The sequence below is a fragment of the Sabethes cyaneus genome, chromosome 1 (genome assembly GCF_943734655.1).
Source record: "Sabethes cyaneus chromosome 1, idSabCyanKW18_F2, whole genome shotgun sequence".
Taxonomy (NCBI): Eukaryota; Metazoa; Arthropoda; class Insecta; order Diptera; family Culicidae; genus Sabethes; species Sabethes cyaneus.
Window position 1 is genome coordinate 3,197,501 of NC_071353.1, and position 27,438 is coordinate 3,224,938.

General features: G+C 43.1%; 4 protein-coding genes across 5 annotated transcripts in view; 2 read left to right on the forward strand and 2 right to left on the reverse strand.

Annotated features, from left to right (window-relative positions):
• The window catches only part of LOC128740494 (uncharacterized), a 29,865-nt gene extending 28,331 nt beyond the window's left edge, over nucleotides 1–1,534 (reverse strand). For both annotated transcript variants that reach the window (XM_053836048.1, XM_053836040.1), the window contains exons 1-2: nucleotides 862–1,534; nucleotides 1–306 (exon numbers count right to left, since the gene is read on the reverse strand). The exon at nucleotides 1–306 is cut by the window's left edge and continues 240 nt beyond it. In XM_053836048.1, coding sequence (XP_053692023.1) covers nucleotides 1–94 — 94 coding nt within the window. In that variant the 5' untranslated portion in view covers nucleotides 95–306; nucleotides 862–1,534. The remainder of the gene's footprint in view (nucleotides 307–861) is intronic.
• A 3,821-nt stretch (nucleotides 1,535–5,355) lies between these two features.
• Nucleotides 5,356–6,939, forward strand: LOC128744012 (gastrula zinc finger protein XlCGF52.1-like). The gene has a single exon (XM_053840755.1). It carries the CDS (start codon nucleotides 5,725–5,727, stop codon nucleotides 6,937–6,939), a length of 1,215 nt encoding a protein of 404 aa, XP_053696730.1. The 5' UTR covers nucleotides 5,356–5,724.
• Nucleotides 6,940–7,021: 82 nt separating this feature from the next.
• Nucleotides 7,022–7,653, forward strand: LOC128744023 (uncharacterized). The gene has a single exon (XM_053840765.1). It carries the CDS (start codon nucleotides 7,022–7,024, stop codon nucleotides 7,631–7,633), a length of 612 nt encoding a protein of 203 aa, XP_053696740.1. The 3' UTR covers nucleotides 7,634–7,653.
• Nucleotides 7,654–8,106: 453 nt separating this feature from the next.
• On the reverse strand, nucleotides 8,107–26,755 carry LOC128743668 (protein artichoke). The gene is made up of 4 exons (XM_053840291.1): nucleotides 26,643–26,755; nucleotides 12,053–12,197; nucleotides 11,893–11,985; nucleotides 8,107–11,838 (listed from the first exon to the last, which is right to left on the reverse strand). Exons 1-4 carry the CDS (start codon nucleotides 26,753–26,755, stop codon nucleotides 8,107–8,109), a joined length of 4,083 nt encoding a protein of 1,360 aa, XP_053696266.1.
• Between the last annotated feature and the right edge of the window lie 683 nt (nucleotides 26,756–27,438).

The following is a 27,438-nucleotide window of genomic DNA, read 5'->3' on the forward strand; positions in this document are numbered from 1 at the left end:
GAGAGAAAATGAACGGCTTGAGCGAAATGTTTAATAGTTTAACCCTTTCGACTTTACGCTGAATTTCGCTAGTTTGCTCAAACATGCTGTGCATTTTAGAAATGAGAAAATCGAAAGCTCCTCGTGTTTTCCTTGTATTGTGTTGTTTGTCGATTTGCTACTATTTTTGTCTTCTTAATTTTTCAATTGCTAGTAGCTATTCTCTCAGCTGCTAATATTTTTTTTCGCTATTAATATCAATTAAATTATTTGTGTAAGTTACTCATATCACCATGTTGTGTAGGTTTTATTCTATGAGGAATCGATCTGGAAAAGTAGAAGAGAAACCAAAGAAGAAGAAGAAAACATTAGGGCAATCAGCCTCAATTATGTCCAATTGACGAGCGATTGTATCCATCTTATTTTTGATTGCTGTTCGAATGTCTCATTTTGGCAGCCGCTACCGGCAGAGAACGGAATGAGTAATTATGCTGTTGATAAACGATATGACGAATGAAATCAATATTTTACCCGCTCTCTATTTTTTGAACGACCATTTAATTATTTATTGCACAAAATTTTCACCATTCTCCAATCGAACGATGCCGCACGGGAATTGCAAACTCCAGTGACAGATATCTGTAATTTTACTAGGACTGGGGAAGGAAAAACCTTCAACGCAATACACAAAAGCTTTTCGGGAGTTTAAAAGCTACAAACCGAGAGTGTTTCACTGTGAATGAAATAAAACCTAGAAAAATTTCTTCAACACAGCGCAATTACTCATCCGAACTAAATTAACAAGTATTTCCATTCATTGATTTCAAGGTGTTGCCATAATAATTGCATATCGAATATTCTGTTCTGATAGCCGAAACTTACTTAAAGCTCCTCCCCGAACTAAACAGCCGCCATTGTTAATTTTTATATTAGTATTGATTTTTCCACCTCGAATTCCTGCCTGCGAGGAATCAGAAAATTGTTCACTTGCTGGTGCACGGTCACTGCACTGATGTTGCACATATTTCACAATGCACACAATTGGTTTCACTATTTTTACACTTTTTCACGCTTTTCGGCCCTTTTTCAGCCAAAAATGGGCTACATTTTCATCAGCAAAGCAGAGGTTCTGCTTCTGCTGCTGCCTTTGCTTTCTGCTTCTGCTGCTACTTCTACTACTGCGGCTGCTAGCCGACGACGACGGCGACGGCGGCGATGGGCTCTTTTTTCCTCTTCAGAGCAGAACAAAAAAAGATCATTCGACAAGGGAGAGAAAACTTTTTCACTAACTACGAACGGTTCTTCTACTGTGATGCAGTACTTTTTCACTCGCGATCTAGTATTACATTTGAACATGTTGCATTTTAGCACCGTTTAACTGCAATTTTTTACACTTTGCACGTAACTAAACTACAAAATTCCGCAATTATCTAAACCGTGAGCAGAAGCACCTGGTGCCGTCTTGCTGCTGCTCTTCGATTGTGATGGGCTTTGTGCTAGTCTTTCTTGTCCTCCCCGATACAAATGGGACAGTCGCCCAAAAGCGCTGCCTCTCTCGTCGACAATGTTTTTACGTCTGCTTTTTGGTTTTCTGAACAACACTACTGCTCCCGCTCCGACAAAGAGCTATCGTCGACATAATGTCGGCATTGCGCAGGGTTGCTACGTGGTATACAGACATCTGAAGTGACAGTTCAGTTGACATGTATACAGTAATGCCAGATACAGCGATTTTAGAATAATTGGGTTGTTTAGTGCATGAGAAATGTCTCATTTAGACACATTTATGCACGAAGAACACTTCCAGGAACATATAACAAAATTTATTTTTGCATTTAAATTGTCTACAGCTTCAATATTATAAAAACCATTATTTTAAATTTTTATTAAAAGACACTTGCCTTTATATAATGACGTTCGCGAGTTACGTTGAAAAACATGCATAAGACACGTAAGATGATTTCAACAGGGACATTATTTCATCACTGTGACATCAAGAAATGTCAAAACCTTTCGCAAACGCGGCGGACTATAGTTGATGTTGAATGTAAGGTTGTCACAAACTATCAGGCAATCAAGCAGTGAATGCCGCGAATGGTTTTTCGATGGTATGTAGTCTTAAATATTGACCTGACATATTAAACATAAAAAAAATTTTTTTGACGTTTATACAATAAAAAAAACCAAATGATTTATGTGTTCTTATTTTTTATGCCAATCTGCATCATATTCCATTAAAACCCATATACCGTTAAACAACCCAATTACAAATTATTTTCGAGCGTTTTTCGCGAAGACGGCATTACTGACTTGTCAGTGTGTTAGCCGCGATTTTCAGCGCAGGTTTTCGGGGGAAGGCTCCTTTCCTATGAAATGGACCAAACCTCGTGTTTTTAGTCTTGACCTTGAAACTCGCTAACACACGCTAACAACGGCTTACACACTGACAGACGAACAGCGTCACGGGCAGTACCTTGTAAGTCGTAAGGGCCTGCATAGTGTCGTCGTCCCACCAGTAAACACAAAGTTAGATTAAACTTCTCGGTCGGTGGTTCTACAAAAGGACATGGAGGAAAAGGCACGATTTGTGTCTAAAATAACCAAACCCATGTCGCTACCTTAATAAGGGGGGTTGCGCAGTCTCCTTTTGTTCAAAGGTACAAGTACCAGCGAACCACTTGCCCTGGCGGGTGTTGTGGGTTCGAATCCGGTTATAATCTCAGATTATAGCTTGGTTCGACTATAAGTACATATTGGTTCTCACACTCAACCCAGCTAGCTCAATTCATTTTTATCTCAGGGTCGGCAACCGACCTTCAGAGGACTCATGCAACCCAAAACTTACCTGAAACGAAGCGGAACCACCAGAAAGCGTCAAAGAACGGAGAATGGAATACTGGGTCTATTTTAAATATAAAAGAAAGGATTTTACATGCGTGCAAGCTTTTATTACCGATTCCTCGATGCAGCGCTGGACGTCACACGTTGGGGCCCATTGACGAACGACGAACAGAGAGAGAGGGGACCTACTTGGATGACGGCGGCTCTGTCTGTATCCACAATCCCGTAGCTCACGGGATGATCGTAGTTACCACTACTAGTTCGAGGATGATTCCGGAGGATGATGTCTTAGTAGAGAACCCAGGATACCCGTGGTGAGTAAAGTGACGCCAAATCTGGTCCTGGTCGCGAAATGTTCGGCTCACGTGGTCGACCGATGGACCGCTTTCGTTCTGGCCCACTCGGTAGCACCCGGGGAATTCCCGCTCGTGCTGGTTAACACTGGATACTCCAGCTCGTCGAACCTCGTTGGCGTTTGAATAGGTCACTTAGCCTTGTAAACGTTGTAGTGATTCGGATTACACCGGATTCTCAGGCATATTTCCTGACACTTGGCACACGTCGAGACTACCGACAGGGAGTTAACGTTTTTCCCTTTCGAGCGCGATAACGATCCATTCGCAACTGTCTTGAGCCGATCTCTCCTCCCTGCGATCAACCCGAACAAACTCCCCTCCTTTCCTCTTGTCTCCACTCTCCCTGTCTCCCTCTCTCTCTGTTAACACCATCGGATACCACTTTTTCGTGCAGACAAGAGTGGTGTAATTTTAGCTGTTGATGATCAGGAACGTTTAAGGGGTTATTTATTTAGTAAAGGCTTTTTGCCGCTTTTTTCCGTTACAGGGTGTTTTAGATTGGATATTACCATTTAATGAGTGAGGCTGTCTCTGACTTAGGTGGTTTCTTGCGGAGCCTTTAAGAGCCTCCGTGCTAAACCCCAACACCTGGTCTGGATGTTCCGGGGTGAACGCCGAAGGTATCTATTGGGGTCCTAAGTCATCAATCCGACAGTGTCTCCTCACGTCACTAAATGGTAACATTCACATCGATTATTTTTCCGCAAAATTTTCGTAGCCTAATTATCGGGCGGGGGATTTTATGGGTTAGTATACTTATTCTAAAGGTTAAGCAAAAATACAAAAAATCATCAAAAAGCAAAACAAATCAAACTAACAACAATCAAAAGAGACAGTTAGTTGAACAAACAAAACTAATTTATTAATTTTCTTACAAACTACACTTAATAACTAGACTTACACACTACAAAAAACAAAACTTTGACGCCATGGCATTGGTACCGTTTCATTTAAAAATGACCGGTAACAATTCTCCCGGAGACTCAATAGAAAAATTACGAAACTAATTTTTCGTCACAAATCTTTACCAAGTTCGGTTGATTCCTTCTATCCAACCTAACTACAAAGGCATAGAGCTGGACCTTTCAAATTTGATCATAATTTTGCTCAAAATTCAAGTTCGTCATCTTCGATTTGATTGTCTTCCCGCGCAGTATCTGGATTCTACAATACAGGGGAATACAGTTACCTCTTGCTACAATAAACATGGGAGAAAAGCTTTTACTCTCACCGAATTTTCAGGAAACCCCTCCTAAGCATTTGGCTGGGAAAAAACTGAAGTTTTTTCGCTCCGTGAAGAACAAAATTTTCATTTTTATAGTAAATGTTTTCGACCTTTTACGATTCTTTAAAACGAAAGGCGAAATATACTGATGGGGTCGCTTTTTATCCAGCCTTCCACGAGCGATAATGGCGGATATTGAGCACAAGTGGGCACAATCTTTTAACATTCATTGGAGAAGCGTCGAGCTCGCCCTGATGGAGTTACTATGGATACATTCATGATTGTTTGTTGTTCGAGTGTAAAAATGTAAACATTGTTTAATTTTGCAGATCAGCTAAAGAGGCACATGATTGAACGGACAACAAGTTTGAATGTCAAAAGATTGTGCCCACTTGTGCTCAATATCCGCCATTATCGCTCGTGGAAAGCTGGATATATTTCGGAATTTACGACGATTTTCGGAATTTACGCAAATGTGCTCAAAACAGGGGGCTGATATGACGTCACATTTTCGTTGCTCACATGAAAAAGGCGGCAAACACAAAGCGATTTCACAAAACGAATTTAACTAACCATTTTCACAGTTTCATATATTTCGCATCAATAGCTTACCTGGCATTGGCTATGTGATGCTTAAACCTTGGCTAAAATCAAACTAAAACTAACAAAAATTAGCAATTTACACATCCGACTCGGTTGTCAGCTTGAGCCCATCTATGACGCTGTCAGCTTGGGCCCGCTCTATGTTGGCTACGTTTTTTTTGTATAGGTTGGTATTGGAAGTGTCATTCCCGTGGCTCAAAACGATGAGCGAGATGGACCAACCCTGCACCTGTCTTGGCTGATCAATAAAAAAAAAGTTTTCTGGCAACTCATCATTATTTTGTTTAGTGTTTATACTTCTACTACTTCCTCATACACAACACTTCGGCTTCGGATTGCTCGGTTTCGGTTCGTTATCCTTTCCCTGAATTCTGAATAGTTGCACAGTAACTGTTCGTAGTTACGATCAAATCATAAAATAAGAGTTTATTATCTCTAATAGTGCTTTAAAAATCTTTTAATTCGGTAGCAGTGCAATTTTCCGCGTTGTTTTCGATGTATTTGATAAAATAACTCATGCGAGGTGTCTGTGGATAGTGATATCCTACACCGATATTGGTTACTTCACCAAGGCAATACAAAAATATTCTATTGTACACTGCAATGAGAGTGATAGATTGCGATAAATATTCATCTATCCGGTAGAAAATTCAGCAGTTCAAATAACATTGCAATGGTTTCGAACCGGTACGGAATTACCACGAGAGTTTTTCGCACACAATGACTTCGTTGTCGATAAAGGAATGTTCCATCTGCCGGAAGCCACTAAGGACCCGGTCTAATCGACATTACCATGAACACTGCCAAAATCCGGAGCTAAAACCATTTAAATGCGTACATTGCGAGCGCACGTTTAGCTCCAAATCGCATAAGGTATTTCACGAAGAGAGTCATCAGGAACGTCGTCTTCCGTGTAAGCATTGCCACAAAACCTATCAACATCAGCGTGATCTTGATCTGCATCTGCAAGAACACAATGCAAGTGTGATATTTAGATGCAACAAGTGCTCAGATAGTTTCAGCTCGCTGCTGGCACTGACGAAACACAAAAAGAGCCATTCGGTATTAAAGCGATACAAATGTGATCAATGTGAGTTAACCTTTAGTCTGAAGGGTAATCTAGTCAAGCACATCAAGGTGCTTCATAGTAGGAAAAAACAGTTTTCCTGTGACCAGTGTGTTAAAACGTTTTACAGAAACAATGCCCTACAATTCCACATGCTAAGCCATCAATTGAGGAACTACCAATGTAAGACTTGTCATAAGGAGTTCGTCGATGCAAGAAACCTTGAGCGACATCTTAAGACGCATGCGTCACTTAAAGAATTCCAGTGCGATATATGCGGAATTTCCAGTTCGCGTAAAGACAACATCATAAGGCACGCCAAAAGCTTCCATCCTGAATCGGACCTAAGCAAAATCGTCCAACGAGGTGAAGTTGGAAACCAGCTGGATAGCATAAAACTAGATGCTCGCCAAAGCAAAAAATCACAACAAACCGAATCACACCCGTCGATGCAATCCGCCAATACGAACCGAGTGAGTGTAATTAAGGTAATAGGAATTCCCAAACCGCTGGGGCATACCGCAACAATGACGAATCGCTTCAACGAATCAGATGAACGAAAGTCGCAACCAGCACCGAAGCCTGTCACCAAGATCGATCCTTTGGAAATCTATCGAAAAATCCTCCAACCCAGCGCCGAAGATGACGAGGATAGCCTCGAGGTCGCTGACCAACGCCAAACACCCCCTCAGACAATCACCCCGGCAGAAGCCATCATCGAACCACCGGCACCATCGTCTGAAGCAACAGCTGTTTCTGCGGCAAACACTAACAATAGCGGCAGCAATAATTCACCTTCTATAAATAATTTTTCTGAAGTTCATTGGCGTAAGCGTACATCGCAGATTTTTACTAATTCAAGTAGGTGAGAGCACCCATACACAGAGCATCGCAACGTTTCGAGGTACGGACGCGCAAGTGAATTAACTTTTTTTGCTTTTATTATTAATAATGGATCAGAAAAGCGATGGTTTGCAAGTGGAGCGTGAAATCAACGTGTGCATCGCTGCCAAGGACTGGAAAAAAGTGATCGATTTCGGCCAGGAGGCACCGTTCGAAGAACGAGTCAAGTTTCTATGGGTTTGGCCGTTGCAAGAGGATCTCGAAAGGATACGAATCTGTTTCGAACGGTTGGCTATAAGTCGAGTGCTCAGCATTGGCTGCGGGACAGGTTTGCTGGAGTGGCTGATAAGTCGTGCGACCGGTATCCACATTGCCGGTGTCGAAAAAGACGAAAATTGGTGGAGATCCAAGCATGCTACGACAACGTACATTCCGATGCAGTTTGCGGAAGCGTTGAACGATGCTCACCAAGGCCAACAGCAGCGGTGGCATGCTTTGATGTTTTGCTATTTCAACGATGGATGTGCGTTTCGTGAGTACGTGCAAAATTTTAATGGGTGCTATGTGATCGTTATCGGGCCTAGAGATGGGAAAGGAATTCATACCGATCCGATGCCGTTCCATGTAAACTTCCCCGCCGAGCAACGCTGGGATTGGGTTTGCCAGTTCCGAATCGGAAATGAAAATCGAAATCATGTTGTAATTTATCAGAGGCAGTGACATAATAAAGAAAGCAAATAGAGCGGTATTTTCTTACATTTGTTTTTATTTTTAAACGAAAAAGTACAGAAACAAAGTGTGGCTTGCTTACGTAGTGACTTCAATGTGTTTCGTTTTATTGTTCCAGCACCACACAGAGACATGTTCATCTAATTTGCCTTCCATAGAGCTATTCAACGATTTCATTCGATTTACAGGTGAAGAAAATTTCACCGATACGGGGCGCCCTACAGCAGTTTTACCTAAGCTAAATTGTTTTGAGCATTTCATTCAGTATTTTGACTTTGATGTCACACATATTTCGCACAGTTTTTTTTTATTTTTCGTCTCATAGTGACAAGAGGTTGGCAGTTTGCGTATGCGCTTGTTTAACGATTAGTCTCATTTAAAATAAAGAACATTGTACTTAGCAGTTATAAATAAGTTAAAAGCTAAAAGAAAATCTCATTAAAGAGTAGATAGAAGCGTAAAGACTATCGGTAAGCTTTATCATCCTGATAAGCCATGTAGGGATTCTGGCCAGAGTGAACTGAATGGAGGGATGCTGCTGAGTGATGGGAACCAGGAGCCATCACGTGCTGATTTTGGTACTGGTAAGGAATTCGGCCGATCGTGGAGTAATTGGGTCGCGGTTGGGCGTCCGGCGACGAGCTCTGCTTGTAGGGCAGCGTGGCATAGTTTTGACCGTAGGGGGCAACCATCGGATAGATGGGGGTACCTTTACTGGTTTTGTAGTTCACCTGCATTCCATTCGGATGCATGGTTGATAACCCAATCGGTGGTCCACGGTAGGTGTCACTACTCCACCGAACTCGGCATATACAGGTGATGAGAATTACCAAGAAAATAAACACTATCACCGCAACCACGATTCCGATGATCAGCGTGTCATCGTTGGTGATTGGCATTTGCGTTCGCGGTGGCATTTTGGTTTTGGCTTTTGCCTTTGTCGTTGGTGCAACACTCCAGATGATATCCTGCTCGGTGGTTGGGGTAGCTTTCGTAATGACTTGCGTGTAAATCGATGTGTAATTCGTGAAGGTGATCGTGGAAGTACGAGTCGTCGTCGTCGTGGTTGGTTTCTTCTGATCGCAGACTAGCTCGTTGTCGCCAACTTCTACCAGCAAACGTCCCTGTACATTTTCCGGTGCGGAACACCGTACATCCGGCACTTTGGCTGCTATTATCCATCTGCGGAACGCTCTCGCTTGGCAGTCACATTGGACTGGATTAGCGCTCAATCCTGCGATTGATAGACTGTTCTTTCGATCGTCCATAGAACTTAGAAAGGGTTGAGTAAGAGTTGTGATTTTCGAACCGGATATGTCTAGATCGATATGCGACGATCTCGGCAGCGGCAGCAACAAGGCCGGTGGTAGCGACGTCAAAGAAGTATTACGGAGATTTACGCTAAGCATTTTGTTTCGCAATCCGGCGAAACTTCCGGAGGATATGCTTTGCAACATGTGGCCATACAATCCGAGATGGTTCAACTTCGGATGGTCTATGACCTGGAGTTGATCGGATTCTAACACTGAATCCTTCACCTCTATATCAATCGACGCGAGTGAAGGAAGCTCCTGTAGGATGCCTTGCACATCTATGTAGCCCAGTTTAGCAAAATTGAACGCTTCCAACGTTGCTAGACTGCTCAACGGTTTAAAAGCATTCTTTTCGAGACGTGATATTTCCGGCAGATCTCTGATCTTGAGAATTTGAAGTGCCGTAAGTGCGTCGAATGCATGTGCCATGATCGTTCGGATTGGATTTAGCGAAAGATCCAAGTAGTTTAGTAAACCCAACTTGGGCCACACCTGCTTCATGGGATCGATGTTCTCTATTCTGTTCGACGAAAGATCAAGTATTTCCAGAAGGGTTGTTTTGTCGAACACGCGATCATTCACTATGGTGATGTTGTTCATCGAAAGGTTCAACACTTGCAGATATGGGGTCTCTAGGATTGGTAGACGTTCAATTCCGGTGTGGGCCAGATTTAGCTTCCGGGCAGTCTTTGGTTGTTCCAGTAACAATTTGATTGCTTGTTCAGATAAAGGATTGAATGAAAAATCAATGTGCTTGATATTGACCATCACCATATAAGTATTCGACGACGGGATATCTTTCAACCGATTATAACTCATGTCCAACGTGTAGATGCTATCTGACTGATCCTTCAATGCATTGAACGGAATTAACCGAAAGCTGTTGTTAGCTAGAATTAGATGTTCCACCTTCTGGATGCGACTTTTGTCGAAAACTCCCTCCGGTAGTTCCTGCAGCGAGTTATGGCTCAAGTCCAGCCGTTCTAGTCGCATCATTCCGTCGAACGCTCGTTCCGTAAGCCTTTCCAGTTTATTCTGACTCAGATCAATTATTTGCAGCTGCGTCGAATTGTGGAACGCCATATCGTTTAGCTGCTCCAGCTGGTTGCTTGCGAAATACAACTCGCGCAAATTGGGCATCCGAGCGAAATCCAGCTGATCGATGATGGTCAGCTGGTTTCGACTTAGGTCAACCACTTCTAGGAAATCGAGCGAGCTTATCAAATCGGGGGCGAATCGTTGAATTCGATTGCCAGCCAGAATTATTCGGCGCAGGCGAGGATGAATTTTGAATGTGTTCGGTGCAAAAACATTGATTTCGTTGTCGGAAAGATCGAGCACTTCCATGGCAGTTTCGCTGGTGAAGTGGTCAGCTTTGAATTCCTTCAGCTTGTTGCCGTGCAAATTCAGTGTACGTAGATTGATTGTGTTGATGAATGTACGAGGTCGAACGGTTACGATTTCATTATTGGACAAATCAACGCTGAACAGGTTGTTCAGGGTCATGAAAGTGTTCTCTTCTACCACCTTCAGGTGGTTGTGACTTAGGAGTATGATTCTAAGTTCGGTATTGTTATGGAAAAGGTCGGACTGTAGGGATTTCAATCCGCAATTGCTGATGTCGATCACCTGGAGTTTGTTTAGAGGATATATCATGGTTCTGGTAATTTGCGCGATGTGCTCGTTTGTGCTCATGTTCAGGTAGAGGAGGTTGCCCAATCCATGGAATGCATCGACGGAGAGGTCGTCAATGCTGTTCGAACTGATATCTAACCGGCGCAGCTTCGGGAGAACAATCTTTCGGAAGGATGAGATCTTATTGTACGACATTTTGATTTCCAGTAGCGTGTTATCCAGTCCTGCAAAGGTATCTTCACTGATTAAACCCAAACTGTTGCCAGAAATATCGAGATAAATTAATTTTTTAAACGACGTAAAACTGTTCGGCGGAAGCTCGCGGATTACGTTTCGTGAGAGGGAAAGATATCTGATATTTTCCGGTTGGATGGATTTCAGAATGCTGGACGAAAGCGCCGCTACCCGATTGAAGTCCAAGTACAAATTTGAGAGCCGAGGTAGTCTACCAAGGGCACTACCAGGTATGAGAAAAATGTTGTTGTCCCGCAATATCAGCGTTTGGAGGTTATCCAATCCTTCGAAAGCATCATCCTCGATCGTTCGCAGTGAATTGAGACTGAGATCAAGATATTTGAGCAGCGCTTGCTCGCGGAACGTTCCCGGTAGCACCGATGCGATCACGTTTCTACTGATATCCAGTATCTGTAGGTTCTTCAGCTGTTGCAAATGTTTATATTCCAACTTGTCGATGTTGTTCAACGAAAGATTCAACACCTTGAGCGATTCGATTGAGTTGAGAGCAGAAGTTGGAAATTCGCTGATTAAATTGTCGGACAGATCCAGTTTCTGAATTGAATCTGCACCCATAAAAGCGCGCTCGTCTACAGTACTGATCAAATTTCCTGCCAGCAGCAGCTCCTTCATAGCTTGCAAATTGGCGAAGGCGTTCGGTTTTAGGCTGTGGATTCGATTGTAGCGCAAATCGATTCGTTCGAGTTTGTTAGCGAGGGTAAAGGATTCCGAGGAAACATTCTCGATCAAGTTGCTTTTCAGGGAGATGAGCCTCAGCGCTGGTAGATCCTTGAACGAAGACGCCGGAACGGTGGACAACTTGTTCCCGTCCAGTAAAATTTCCTGTAGTCTTCGACATCCGACGAAAATTCCCTCGTCCAACGCCATCAATTGATTGTGGGACAGATCAAGAATTTTCAGGTTTTTCAGCGTTTGCAGTTCGGTGGTAGAGAAGATGGGATTCAAGTTATCGCCGAGTAGATTGTTGGACAGTCGCAGCTCCGTAACATACTCCTGCAAAAAAAAATTTAAATATTTCGTTCGGAGAACCACTCCATTTCTACTAACCCCAATCGTGGAGAAGACCTTCTCCGGAAGCGTTCGGATTCCATTGTCCGAGAAATCTAACCTTCTAATTGAAGCACTCAGTTGTGATAGATCCTGTAAATGAAAAATAAATCAATGTAAGTATAAGAAAATTGAGCATCGTTTAAAAAGTGTGTTTTACCAGAATCGAGCTAAGTCCGCTGCTTCGATGAGAGAAGGCGATGATCGGCAAGCCGGCCGGAATACCACTCGTCAGTGCTGTTCGCTCACAATCGACGGCGATGAATCCGTACTGGCTGTTGTTGCCAACTGCTTCGATGTTACATCTGGCAGAACGAGGGTAGAAAAAATAAAACAAAAAAAAAATCAAAAAATAACCCTAATTAGGTTTGCCTCTTTTCATTGAACTGGCCGTTTGAGTTCGTTTGAATATGGTAATGATTATGAGTTGCCAATCGCTGCTTCAGAAATTTCAGACCCGGCGTGTTTCTTTGATGGCAGCGCAATGGTGATTACGGGGATTAAGCGAGCTTTCAGCGGCGCTATATGTAATAATTGAAAATCGATTGGCTGAAATTCCATTGTTACGACTGCGAGGCAGAGTAGAGCATCGCTGTGCAGCCAGAAGGGCGCGCGCGCGGGTGCAGCATGCAGCTTTTTGCACTTTACCCACTTAACCCTATTGTGAGATAAATTTCTATGCCAATCGCTGATCCTGTGTGGTTCGGGTCAAAAAGTATGCACAACAGTGGATTAGTCGAATTATGAAATGTTATCCGTTCCCAATTTTCCGATGACGCGGCACAAAAATGTTTTATGTATTCTAATAAATATAAATTCTTTGAAGTAATAAGAAAATTGTAAACATTTTTTTTTGTCTAGTACATATGTATTTAACTTTCCTAACAAATTGCTCAATTGTATCTTTAAAATACTTAATTAAAGTACTCATTTTAAACGACATATTAGAAAGTATCAGTCGATCCCACTCTCCGGTGGCAGTAAGCTGGACTCCGCGCTGACCAATCATTTGTAAACAACACTCCGCATGATATTGGAGCAGATCAACGAATTCCAAGACTCTCTTTTGCTAGCGTTCGTTGACTTTGAAAAGGCGTTTGACCGACTCAACCACGAAAACATCTGGGGTGCACTTAGGTTTGGAGGAGTTCCAGATAAGCACAATGGCGTCTTGTCTAACGATGGAGCAGCTAAATGACCTCGATCTAGCCAACGACATTGTCTTGCCAGCACAACGCTGAAACGATATGCACTGCAAGTTAGATTACCTCTCCTGGAGCTCCCAGGTAGCAGATCTCCTAGTCAATGTAGCAGAAAAAACTAAGTCTATGGTAATGAACACTAAAAATCCCATCGACTTCACAGTAGCGGGACAAAAGGTTGTAACGGATGATGCCTTTCAATATCTTGGTAGCCAGACAACGCCCCATGGTGGTACCAAGACTTATATATGTACTTAGCCACATGGATCAGCAAAACCACGGGTGCCTTTGCACGGCTATAAAACATATGAGTGTATATGAAAACCCTAATTTTCAGCTCAAACGTTAAATTCGTATCACTGTACGCCTGCGAAACGTGGTTCGTCTCACAGCGCAAAAACTGCAGGTATATATCAAACAAACTGGAGCGGATCGATTTGCGCTACAATCGAATCCACAGCCTAAAACCGAACGCCTTCGCCAATTTGCAAGCCGTGCCTGGTGGTCTGATAACTGGATATCCAATGAGGAACTCCACCGTCGATGTCATCAACAGCCGATTGCAACATAAATTCGTGCAAGTGAATCGGACATACCTTGAGAAAAGGAACGAACGAGATCTGCAGAGAAGCACTCGATTATAATCCGCAAGGACAACGTAGAAGAGGTCAACGACATCCGGGCTGTTGACGAGAACCTGTCGTGGCGACAGCTGAAAGCGATGGTGGGTAACCATCGGCAGTCGAGATGTCTGACTTCATCTCTTTCATCCCTCAAGCAAGTAAGTTTGATTGCTAGGCACAAACGTTTGATAAGGACATCGTAACGTACTTACCCACGAATGTGTCAACAGAGCAAGAAGTAGTGCTGATAGAATCGGTTTCCGCCGCAGGTCTTGTGCAGATCAATGCGCTGAGTAAAGTCAACGGCAGAATTCTCGATTTAGCAAATGTTAACGTTTCGAACTAAGTCGAACTTTTCGGCCCAACTCTGCCACTGTTAAAGATCGACGAGCATCACAAACCGTTTGCTCTAAGACTAGACGCACAGTTCACGATGCCAAATTATAGCAATAACGTCGAGATAGATGACGTACGTCCTCCGTTAGCCGCAAACCTTGGTGGACTCCATAGCTCCGAAATTTACGCAATAAGGTTCGAAAAGCCCGAAATCGACTCTTCAGCACCAAATCTGTAGAAAACAGTGATCGTCTACGAATCATCGAAAGTGACTACAATGATCTTCTTACAGTGTCATATGCAGCGTACGTGAACAGCGTGCAAACGAATCCGTCGTCATTTTGGGCTTTCATAAGGACCCACAGAGGTCGTCAAAACGCACATCGAGTAACGTGGAGTACAAAGGACGTGTTTCCAGTTCAGCCAACGAAGCTGCCAACCTGTTTGCTAACTTCTTTAAAAGCGTGTTCTGTACCAGTTTGCCTGCATCCAAGCCCGAAAGATTTCCTCTGATACCATCATACGATGTGGACATCCCGAGCTTTCGTTTCTCGGATAGGGATGTACTTGAAGTGCTGAACGATTTAGATGTAACAAAAAGTCCAGGGGTGGATGGATTGACTCCATCTATCATCAAGAACTGTGCGCAAGAACTGGCTGCCCCGATATCTCTGATTTTCAATCATTCCCTTGCTGACCGTACGTTCCCGTCCATCTGGAAGACTGCTGAAATGGTCCCAATTCACAAATCAGGAAGCATTCAACTTGCCTTGCTAAAGTCTTCGAAACAGTTGTCCATCGTTTCCTGAGCAATGCTGGAAAAATTTTTGATCAGCGAGTTTCAACATGGTTTCGTCGATCGTCGTTCTACAACTACAAACCTAATGGCTTATACCAACACGTTGTTCCCTGCAGTTGAATCCCGTCGCCAAGTAGATTCAATTTGCGTAGATTTTTCGAAGGCTTTCGACCTAGTTCCGCACACGTTGGTAATCGGCAAACTTGCCCATCTTGGTTTCCCGAGTTGGATAGTTGAGTGGCTGGAATGATACCTCACCGGACGAAAAGCTTTTGTAAACACATTCAACGACACTTTAGGAGTTCCTCAAGGGAGTGTACTGGGCCCGCTTATTTTTATTCTGTACGTAAACGACCTCGCATACCGGCTATCATCCGGAAAATCATTCTTCGCTGACGCCTCAAAATGTTTCGGGTGATATCATCCGCCCAAGATTTCGCCGGCTTGCAAAGCGACATCGATCAACTCTTGTTGTGGTGTGACGAAAACGGTATGGCTGTAAACATCAAGAAATGTAAGGTAATATCTTCTACTCGCTGACTAACTACTACTGAGTTCCCATACAAGATTGGCTCGGTCGTCCTTGAGCGAATAAATTCCATACGTGACTTAGGTGTGATTTTAGATAACAAACTGCGATTCCATGAGCATGTAGCATTAACTGCTGGCAAAGTTTTTTCTGTTCTGGGTGCCGTTCGCCGCCATAATGCATTTATTACAGACGTATATGCTCTTAAGTCACTGTATTGCTCATTGGTACGGAGTATACTTGAGTATGCAGCACCAGTATGGGCACCTTATCACGTGTCGCACGTCCTCAAGTTAGAACGAGTCCAAAAACATTTTAAACGGTTTGCTCTTCGTCAACTCCTCTGGACTAACCCTACAGAGTTGCCTCCATATACCTCACGCTGTTTACTGGTTAGCCTGGAAACACTTTCCGTTAGACGCCTAAGATTGCTACGAGTGTTTATCTTTGACGTTCTCACAAACCGCAGCGACTGTCCATCATTACTTGCAAGCATAAATATAAATGCTCCAGCTCGCATTCTCCGAACTCATGATGCCCTCCTGTTGCCACTCAATAGGACAAACTATTGGTACAGTAACCCATTCGGTGCCTGCATTCGTGCTTTCAACGTTGTCTACGATCAGTTTGACTTTCATATTAGTAAGAACGATTTTGGAATTTAACTTAAGCAACAGTCTGTACGAGTATTTTCGAAGACAAAGAATCAATAAATAAATCAAATAAGTAACCGGCTCACATGACATCTTGTGGCATATTTGTATTTGTATTTTGGTCGATTCATCTGACAATTTTGATATTATCTACATGAATATGAAATTTAAATCTAGAACAAAACAACTGCAGCATCCTAGACCTTGTCAGTCTTCTACTAAAGGCGCGTGGAGAAACGTCTCCAAAGTTAAATAATTCTTCAACCTGCGTGAAGGTGCGGATGCATGACGTCAGTGGTTCATAAAACCCGTACATAGTCCGATGGAATCTGGTTGTCAGTAAATTCGATGAACGAAGTTGTCTACGTGAAGCACGAAAATCAATGCAGGACAGCAGAGCCGGGGCATCTATTTCATTGTTAAGCAGCTTGGCCACAAAAGTTGCTTGTTAAATCCTTCGACGACTCTCTAATGTTTCCAAATCCAAAGACTGGCATCGGTTTACGTAGCGGGGAAGATTGTTAGATGTCTCAGGGCGATAAGAACAAATCTTCGTTGAACACGTTCTATTCTGGCTTTCCAACACAGGTTATGAAGATTCCAGAAGACACAGGCATTCTCAAGTATTGGCTGTACTAACGCGCAGTACAATGCCTTCAAGCAATGGGGATCTGTGAAGTCTCGGGAAATTTTTGTGATGAACCCAAGTTGTTGCGAAGCTCTAGAGATGACAGCAGTATAATGTTGGTTGAACATGAGCTTGTTATCTAACAGAATTTCAAGATCGCTGATCTGATCGACGCTTCCGAGAATAGCTCCGTTTATCCGGTAATCAAATGAGATGGGCATATTATATCGGTGGAATGTTATAACCACACGTTTGGATTGTTTCTATTACACCAATCAGCAAAGCTGTCCAACAGCGCTTGCAATCGGTAGCAATCAGCGATAGATTTCACAATAAGGTAGATCTTTAGACCGTCGGCATATACCATTGAGCATCCAGAACCAAGCAGAATGGTAATGTCGTTAAAATACAAGGCGAATAGCAAAGGCCCCAGGTTACTGCCTTGCGGAACACCAGAAGTATTACTGAATGCACGTGAAATTGTGGAATCCAGTTTGACACGTAAAGTGCGGTCTGTTAGATATGAAGTCAATCTATCAGATACACCGAGTTTAGAGAGCTCGCGTTCCATATTTCTTCCAAAGGCGCTTTGAAAAGTCTAAATTCATCCTTTTAGTTAGTACTTCAGCCTTTCTAGGCACATATGTAACTCCCAAAGTAATCCAATGGGTTAAGACCCGATGATGCCTTAGGTGATTGATTAGATGATATAAAACTTGGTAAATTCATCTGAAATCATTCCTGAGTAGGCTTTGACTGATGAGATGAAGGAGAACCTTGTAAAAAGCAAAATTTACTGTTACCGTACAATTTCGTTAACTTTTCCTACGTAGAACTTCGGTTTGACTTTTACGCTTTGTTTTATAAAAAGCAACGGCAATCTTCCCTTACCTTTGTAATGTTTTGCAATCTCTGGATAGCTTGTTTTTCCTTTAGATTGCCAGACAAATTCGCTGCATACAAGGAATCATTTTGCTGGTTATGGACAAAAATTCGTAACCAACGAGCCCCTCGAGCAGTTCTTGCTACCTTTTACTTCAAACCCAGCAACTTGAATGGAAGATTGCGGAACTTCAAGCTGCTGATAGCTGTGGATTTCATCGAAAAGTTCTCTCACTCACTTAATCGCATCTTCTTTGTCCTTACCATGGGTTCGGTTTAACACCAGTCATGTTAATCTCGCATGGCAGAAAATTTTTTTTAGAATCAATTCCACTATTGTTTCACATTTTGCATCTATACCTGTAACTTTTTAGCTTGTTGGCACGACAATGCATTTAAAAGGAAACATAGAAAGGCGCACGCCTAATTAAACTATCTCACTTTGAACCGAAATAAAAACACCGAATCATACTGCACATAATCACCTTTATTCCTGTTTACGGCCGTATTCTGTATTCGTACGAATAGTTTGTTTCGAACGAATCATGAAGCACTATTCTCATATTCGAATGAACAAAAGGAAGGGGCGTTCGAACGTTCGAATTGATTCTAACGAAAATAAGAATACGAATCGGCTTAACTTTCGAACGAATATCATTCGAACGAAAACAAGAATAAGGGTGAATAGTAAAATGGGCTACACAAAAAAGTAAAGTACATTGATTTCTTTGTTATAGAATTATAATGGAGGTGCTCGATGGATAGTAACGAACCATACAAATATTTTAGATTGTCTGTGTTTCAATACCCCTCAATTTTCGACTCCAGGATATTAGAACGCATTCAACAGTATCATCTTAAACGAAGTAGGAATGCCGTTGGCCTTCAAACTGGCTTCAAAGTTCAAATGTAACGTGGGCCGAGAGCCCCTTCCCCCGCCCCGCCCCGCGAACGGCCTCTTATATAAAAGACGACTTTCTTTCTCGACCCGGTAGAGATTTGCATTAATTTTCCATTCCACTTGACTCATCTCTCGTCCGTCGTTTCGGTTGACGCGCGAGCTTGTCTAGAAAACCGAAAAGATGGTAGCGTCTAGAAGTGCTTGAGAATGACACCACAACAGCGGTGGCTAGTTTTCTCTCCTTTGATACGGCCCTACTACAGCAATGATGAAAGCTTTTTTTTGAACAGTTTTGAGGTATAGGTTATTCATATTTGCAAGCAATTTCAATGGTTAAATATTACATCAGTGTAATTAAAATTGCGATGAAATCAATACACAAATAACACACTGATAGATGACTGACCACCATCGATAACCTGCTGGGTTTACAGTTGGAACGAAACCTGCTTCAAAACAAGTTTCGCTGACTGACAACGAGTAGCCAACACCCACTGGAAGCAAGAAAAAAAAATAGAACGCTTGTCCAGGAAACCTACATTTGCTGGCATTTGAACGCTTATCCTCTCTCTCTCTCTCTAAGACAGGCTGTCCCACGGCACTGTTCCGATATGCTAATTCTGAACGGCAAGAAACCGTTTCACTGTTTGTATCTTCTACAAGCGAGTGAGCAGAATTCAAATTGACGTCTCGTACGGGACGAGATTCAAGAGTTATGCAATAATTTGCCCCATTAGAGACTTCTCTATTCGTGGCTGTCCAACACAACACAATCACAACGGCAAGGTACTGCGGTACTGCCTGGCCGACCTTCAGAGAACACTGTACCATGCAACTCGCTATAAACATTGATCATGACGCCGAAGCCTTCGATTGTCACGTGGGAGTCGACACAGTCGATCGTGACTTGTGCGAGCCAACTGATTCCAGGATCCCGTTAAGTAAACCAATTGCGATCGGTTAATTGGCTATAGACTGTAGTCCTAGTACCCTTCGAAGTGGCTTTCACAAAACGCTGGTCATTTGAGTGTCTTCGAAGCGAAGCAACAGGAACGGTTTTTTTAGTTTGCTGTCAAGTCTTTGATTGTCGTCAAGCAATAGTAAGACAGGGTGAAGGGTGTAAGTTTGGCTGAAAAAAAAACGCAACGGGACGCTTAGCGCGCATCTCTGTCGTCGTGATGTAATCTGGATTGGTTGTTGGTCTTCAGTCCTATATTTTGTAAAGAAGCACCAATCAGTAGTTCGATTATGTAAACGTAGATGCTTTATTATAATGAGGTAAGGTAATGACGTTCTTTCTGTTACTATTCGAATCACTCAGTTCAACGTAACGACAGAAGATAAACTCTGGCTAGTGGCTGTAATAGCTACCAAGCACTAGGATACATGTATGCCAGGTCCTACAAGGGCGCGTGTTGGACATACTAATTGCTAAGCTGTTTCTACATTTTTTCTTTTGATTGAATGGGTCAATCAACATTTCTTGGCTCATTATCGACTAGACGAGGTGGTATGTCGTCAGCAACTACCATCGATGAGTGCGACGAGTTTTAATTTATAATGATAATCATTCTTGAGCCGCACTGTGGTCAATCGATCATTAAGTTGTTTTACACGTTCACCCACGGAATAAATAATTGTGCCGACGAAAAGAAGCGCTCGAAGCTATTCAAATTGCTGTTTACCGACCAATTAACGAACGTCTTAAGGCTGGCAGGTTATGTGATTTACATGCCGATCAAAACGCACGTCAACTTGAGCAAGAATAAATCAACAATAAGTTTCAAAGTTTAGAAAGTGATCGCGCACGCAAAAATAGGAACAGCCTTCCTAGGTATGCAATTTTTGACATGATCGGTGCCATTATCGGCCCGAGCCGAGCAGGTAATGAAGCGTAAAAACTTCACTTACATTTGGGTCAATCAAATAACCAGATCAGATCACACATGCATTATTGCACAAAGCGATAAAATAGTTGCACTCGACCACGCTAATTGTATGCAGGTAATTCCAATTCTGTTTCTTTTTTTTTTGTCCGCAACATTACGTCAAACCGGTCCTTCTCCGTTTGTATGCAGAAACATTTCAACATCAATTCCAAACATGATCCAGCTTTACGTCGGTATCGACGAGCAATGCGGAAAAGATGAATACATATCTTATAGAAAACATATAACAGAAGTAGCACTCATAGCTATGAGTGCGGCTATCCAGTCGACGGAAGATGATCTTTCACAAAATCTATCAGGAGGTGATTTGCAATTTTTCATAATTTAGCAAGTTCCCTTCGGCGAGGGCACTTATTATCATCGAGATGAAGCTCAACTCGACAACGAAACGGCGTCGGTTGTAAATGAGCTCACTTCTATTGGATTGGAAACTTTAAAAGTCGAAAGTTCAACTCCACTGTAGGCTTTCATTCTTAACTTTTCTTCCTCCCTGTAACCAGTCAGTGATGATTCGCTGGACGAACAGTTGTTCCCTACGCAAGAGAACCATTATTATTGTTTGGCTTTTGGCGCGTTGTGAATGAGAGAAGAAAATTATTAAGTGTCTTCCCCTGGCTGGGGTAAGCATAAAAAAGCAATAAGAGGAACGATGCGGAAATGAGTAACATATGGAGTACCGTTTTGACGATGGTTGCCTCTATGTTTTTGCTTAAGATAAAACAATGATAACATCGAACCCAGGCGTTCTCGTGCTTTTAACTCTTTTTTTTAATGGCGCAAAAGGTCAAAAGACTTTGGACTTTCAGCAGTCAGTGGTAGCCAGAGCCAGTTTTGCTTTAGTTTAATAGTGGCGTTAAGATTTTTAACATCTCCTATGTAAGATGCAATGGCTGTAATGCCGGAGCTGAAAAAGCGAATCATCATTAAAGCAGATGTTTATCACAAGTGAGTGAAAATTTGTCTTTTACCCTTTCGTGCTGATAATGGGCTGCGACTGATTATGTTTCAGTGCATTATAGTGCAAGGCTGGTTCATTGTGTCCGTTATACACTGAAGTCGCTTTTTACGCGAAGGCTGCGTTCCACGTAAAACAAAACCGCTTTAATTTCGAAATTCGCGTAAAAAACGCTTGAATTCTGAAATTGGCGTAAAAATAGTTACACAAAACCGCACGAAAAGCGACTTGAGTGTACAAGCATAAAATCGCTCAAAACAACTAATACAATGTCTGCTATGAGCAATTCCAGTTAAAATTAGTAAACGGCTCAATTTGAGTCTCGCCCATTTGAATGAAACTTTCCACATGTCTTCAGTAACTGTTCACAAGTAAATTGACCATTAAGACTCAAGACAAATTTTTAAAAAGGGAGTAGGTATATGTTTTAACAAGCGAAATTTAAAAAAAAAAACATCGATTGGCGATCAGCCTGGTAAATGGCTGGATAATGTGGACCCCATAGTGGTCGCTAGCCACTTATCCAGCAACTCCGATCCCGACCTCCTCGTGGTACCAGGCGGAATACTAGCAACCTCAGCGGAGATCGGGTAACCAACCCCGGTGGAAACTAAGGTCGTATACTAACCGGGAAGCAGGTATAGTGAGTCTCGGCACTATAAGATGGCAGCCCCATCGCGAGACTCGGTAGTGTTGCCCCAGTACGGCTCTACACCTAAATTAAATCACGCTTACAAAATTCAAGCATATTCGGGGCGGAATATTCGGCATCGACCTAGGCGACGAAACAAGGACGACGAATGGAGACTCCGTACTTGGAACTGAAGATTGCTAAATTTCGCAGGTTGCGAGCGGGTGCTGATCGAACAGCTTGAACCCCGCAAACTCGGCATCGTAGCTCTGCAGGAACTCTGTCGCAAAGGAGAGAAGGTGTGGAAGATCCGTGACGGAAAGGCCCAGTTTTACCAGAGCGGTGGCACTACCAACAAACTGGGAACGAGCTTAGTTTTGGGCGGAATGCAGGATCGCGTTATAGATTGGAAGGCGATCAACGAGAGAATGTATGTATTGAGGATGAAGGGCCGTTTCTTCAATTACAGCATCATTAACGTGCACTGCCCGCACGAAGGTAGACCCGACGATGAGAAAGAAACGTTCTACGCGAGGCTGGAGGCAACTAGTTCCTAGAGCTAGGAACTAGTTGACCACGATTCTTAGGAGGAAAAAGCGTCAAAAGGAGGACAGAGATCGTGAAGAATTAGAACAACTATTCCGAGCTAATGAGATGCGCAAGTTTTATGAGAAGGTGAACCAAACTCGGATGGGCTACACACCGAAATCTAACATGTGTAGGGACGAGGGAGGGAATCTAATCATAAACGAGCGCGAGGTGGTCGACAGATGGAAGCAGTTCTTTGATGAACACCTCAATGGCGACGTCGCAGAAGAAGGCGGAACGGAAATTAACCTAGGAGCGCCCATGGAAGATAGTAATGTCCTAGCACCTGATCTCCAAGAAGTGAAACGAGAAATCGGGCTGCTGGAGACCAAAAAAAGGAGGAGGGGGGGAGGAGGAAAAGCTACCGGAGGAATGGATGGAAGGAGTGGTTTGTCCCATCTACAAAAAGGGTGGTCGGCTAGACTGCTGCAACTATCGCGGTATTACGCTGGCAAACAAGGTACTCTCCCAGATCCTGTTGCACCGGTTGTCACCGATAGCACAAGGTTTCGTAGGGAATTATCAGGCGGGTTTTATGGAGGCTCGCGCAACTACGGACCAAATTTTTACTATCCGACAGATCTTACAGAAATGTCGGGAGTACAACGTGCCCGCGCATCACATCTTTATTGATTTCAAAGCAGCATACGATACAGTCGATCGAGACAAACTATGGCAGATAATGCACAAACACGGTTTTCCGGACAAACTGACGCGACTGATCAGAGCTACATTGGGTCGAGAAATCTACGCCAGACTGAAAGCGGAGTCTAGGAGAATTTGGCTAAAAATAAATGCGTCGAACCCCAAATACATAACAAGAAGAGGCTCAAAGGAAACAAAGGCGCGTCTCCCACGGACGGTAACCGTTGACGGCGACGAACTAGAAGTGATAGAGGAGTTCGAGGATCGGTGGTTACCGCGGACAACAGCACTAGTAAGGAGATTCAGCGGCGCATCCAAACGGAAAATTGAAATTGAATGTATTTTGAATATAGGCTTCAAGCCCTTCACCCATTCTTAATTCTATGCAAGTAATAATGATAATAAATATAAATTCTACAAGTTACAAAAGTTACAAAAATTACAAGTCATAAAATAAATAGTATTAAAGTTAACGTAATTGTCCTCTGAAGTATAAACTAAGTCTATGTCTAATCACATCCGAACTCATGCCAATGGTTATAATATGCTACAATGCATTGAAGGCATTCATGAATCGAGAAGTAGGTTCGTGCTGCGAATAATTTCTGGACCGAAAAGGTGACTCAAAGGTCCTGCGTTGTCGGAGTGGGACTGCACTATCGTTAAATATTAACCGACTGCTCAGAGGTTGGTTGTTTGTACGTTCTGAGAGGATGTTAAAAAAATACAAAATCGGCTATTTTATGGCTCGAATGGACCGTATCAATATCCACCAGAGAACAGAGATCGTGGTGCGGTGGTAGCTGTTCTCCGTTCCACCTAAGATTCCTGAGAGCGAATTGTACGAACCTTTTCTGGATCCCTTCGATGCGCTAGATGTGCGTTATATACTGAGGACGCCAAATAACACTTGCAAAATTGAGTTTACTTCTGACAAGACCTTTGTAGATCGATAGTTATGCGTAAGGGTCGTCGAGATCACGGCCAAATCTTCTGACAAGTGTATAAAATCTCAGACTCTCCTTGATCACATTGTCAATAAGCCTACTAAAGGAAAGCGAGCGATCCAACGTTACCCCCAGGTCACGAACGTATTCCACTCGCGGTACCACATTTCCTCGGTATGCATAACCAAAGATAACAGGGTTGGCTTTTCTGGTAAAGGTCATAACTGAACACTTGTTCATATTTACTTTCAATCCACGGATTTCGCAGTACCTTCCCACATGACCTAAATCAAGCTGTAATTTCATGCAATCACCAATGGATTTGATGGGAAAAAAGATTTTCACATCATCTGCGTAAATCAGTATAGTTGCATGGAAGATAACATCAGGCAATTTGTTCATCAGAAGCACGAATAGCAACGGTCCTAAGTGTCTGCCTTGTGGTACTCCTGAGTGCACAGTAAACGAACGAGATTTGTAGCCAAGTATTTTTACAAATTGTACCCTACATTTGAGGACGATTTAACCCAGTTGTACAACGATCCACGAATGCCAAAATCTTTAACCGCCTCCAAGATACTATTAATGTTGACAGCATCAAATGCTTTGCTCATATCTGTATATATACAATCCACTTGAAAATGCATGCATTTTGCATTATGCATCGGAGTGATGTGCGAGATCTTCCAGATTCCCGGAAAATGGCCGGTAGCTAGTGACACATTGAACAAGCGCCGGGAAATCGGGCCTACTTTGCCTTTCATAAAACGCTACGATCAGGAAGCATACGCCGCTGCACGAAGCTTACAATGTACAAAACCCTGATTAGACCGGTAGTTCTGTATGGACTTGAAACCGTGACGCTGCTCACGGAGGACATACGCGCTCTTGCCGTGTTCGAGCGGAAAGTGCTGCGGCGATATTTGGCGGAATACAAACTGAAAGCGGAGAGTGGCGGAGGCGTATGGATCACGAGCTACAGGCACTGCTTGGGGTGACTCCCATCGTACATCTAGCGAAAGTTAGCAGGCTACGGTGGGCCGGACACGTCGTAAGGATGCCGGACGACAGTGCAACGAAAATAGTCCTCTTTAACAACCCTACCGGCACCAGGAACAAGGGTGCCCAACGTGCACGATGGCTCGACCAGGTCGAAAGCGATTTGCGACTTCTATGACGACTAGGAAATTGGCGACGAGTGACCCAAGACCGAGTTGAATGAAGACGAGGGCTTGAAACAGCACGAGCCACCCCGGCTCTATGCTGAATAAGAAGAAGAAGAAGAACGAGGTGATTGAACTCTTCGCGTCCGACCTGTGCATAGTTGGTTGCGAGGTACGATGCTGGTCTAACAAGCCAGTCGTCGTTTGTTCGAATCTCGGCTAGGCGGTGCTGCTAGATAGAGCCAGTAGGATTCTTGAACTAGCTCCTTAATTGTCCTGTACTCTAATAACCGGCTGTGAAGTCTGTCGATAAAGAAGGATCAAGCCCAAGGCTTTGCTAAGCATTGGAATTCCCGATGACTATTCATTGCGGTTTGACAAGCAGCCCCAATAAATTTTGTATTGGTGCACCATTGTATTGCTACGCCTTCTCGTAAAAACACTTATTGTAATTTTATAAGAGATGTGACGCAACCGGTTAGTTTTATCGTTGTAATATAAGCAACCACAATAAATTTGCTGTATGAATTTTTTGATAGCTAGCTATAAGTACTCAAACTCGTATCACAGACAATTCCACTTTGGTGTTTTAATTATATTTTTTACTATAATACAGCTCATATATCTCGCAAACGAGTGTTTAATAAGCTATTATACGATTGGTTGGGATGCTGATTAATGCATTGGTTTTACTAGTACCAGAATCAAAATCGTGTTTAATTGACATCCGATGCGAGGATGATAATTTAAACCCCCTGCCTGGTTTAATTACCGTTAGCGTTTGGCAAGTAGTTAAAAGGCATGAAAAAAAACAGTACAACCCAGTTGATTAACGTTGTTTTACGCTAACGGTTAAAAACGGAGAACTAATTGCGAAAATACGAAAATAACAGGTACCGAAGCCGCACCATTGGGCCAAAACAATCGCCTAGTCTAGCCTAGCAGCACACGTTCAATTACAATTCGTTCGGTAAACAACGAATTAATGGGTCAGATATTTTAGCTGGTATTTTGTGTGTGCTTTTCATCTACCTTCACTCGCACGCTGAAAGAATGTTCTTTCATTACCAGTGGCTGCGGGAAAAAAACCCTCCGCATGGCTTGGCTAGTCCAGCAACCATGAGTGAATGCCCTTCTATGTTCCGTTCGGAGTCGGAGCGCATGCATAGGCCTATACTCTAATTCAAAGTCAGAAAAACCAACGGCCATTCAGAATTCAAGGGCTCGAACGCCGAATTAAGTACGCTACCCACGAAATTCACGCTGTAATTGTGCTAGAGCTATTTAATGTATGGCATTAATTTTTCTCGAATACTCACCGGCATGGCAGCTTCAGCGCAGCATCCAGCTCGGGGCACGGGCGCCAGGCATGTACGTAGGCGGCTATTGCTGCGGCCGTCGTCAGGAATAGTAGCAGCCATCTCGCGGACATGATACTAAAATTGCAGACCGTGATGCGATGCACCTAATTCGGGGCCAGGATGAGAAAAAAAATCGTGTTCAATTGTTCAGTCAGTCAGTCAGTCAGGCAGTCGATCGATCGATCGATCGCGCAGATTCAAGGTTTTCGCACTGAGTGAGAGTCCGAGCACTGCACCGAACACCAACCGGGCGATCAATTGCGCGCAACTAATTAGGGTAATCTACCGAAAAAACTATTAAACTATCTCCTTCGCTGGTAAACGTAAATTGCCGCAGCACCACTTTCCACTAAAGCAACGATATTTTGTTGCTGCTTCTTCGCCAGCAGCAAGTACACGAAAATGTTCGATTTTTCTTCGTTTTTCCGGTCCGTTGATACTTCCTGCAATTACACGATTATCGGAATCACACATTTACAAATCGATTTTCGCTTCCCATGGGAGGGTAGGCAAAATTGGCAAGGGAATTTTTTAAAGCCGTGCAGTTCGGCCTTCGGCATTCCATTCACGAATCAATCACACACAGATGTTATTTTTCCACGGAACGGTAGCGATTGGACGAAGCATATCAAGGGAACGAGAGGAGACCGATTATGAAATCACTTGATTGGTGACGAGGTTGGTCACATCGGACTACCCGCCCTGACCATCCGTTTATTTGGTTATCAGATTTGTTGCCTCAACTAACACATTG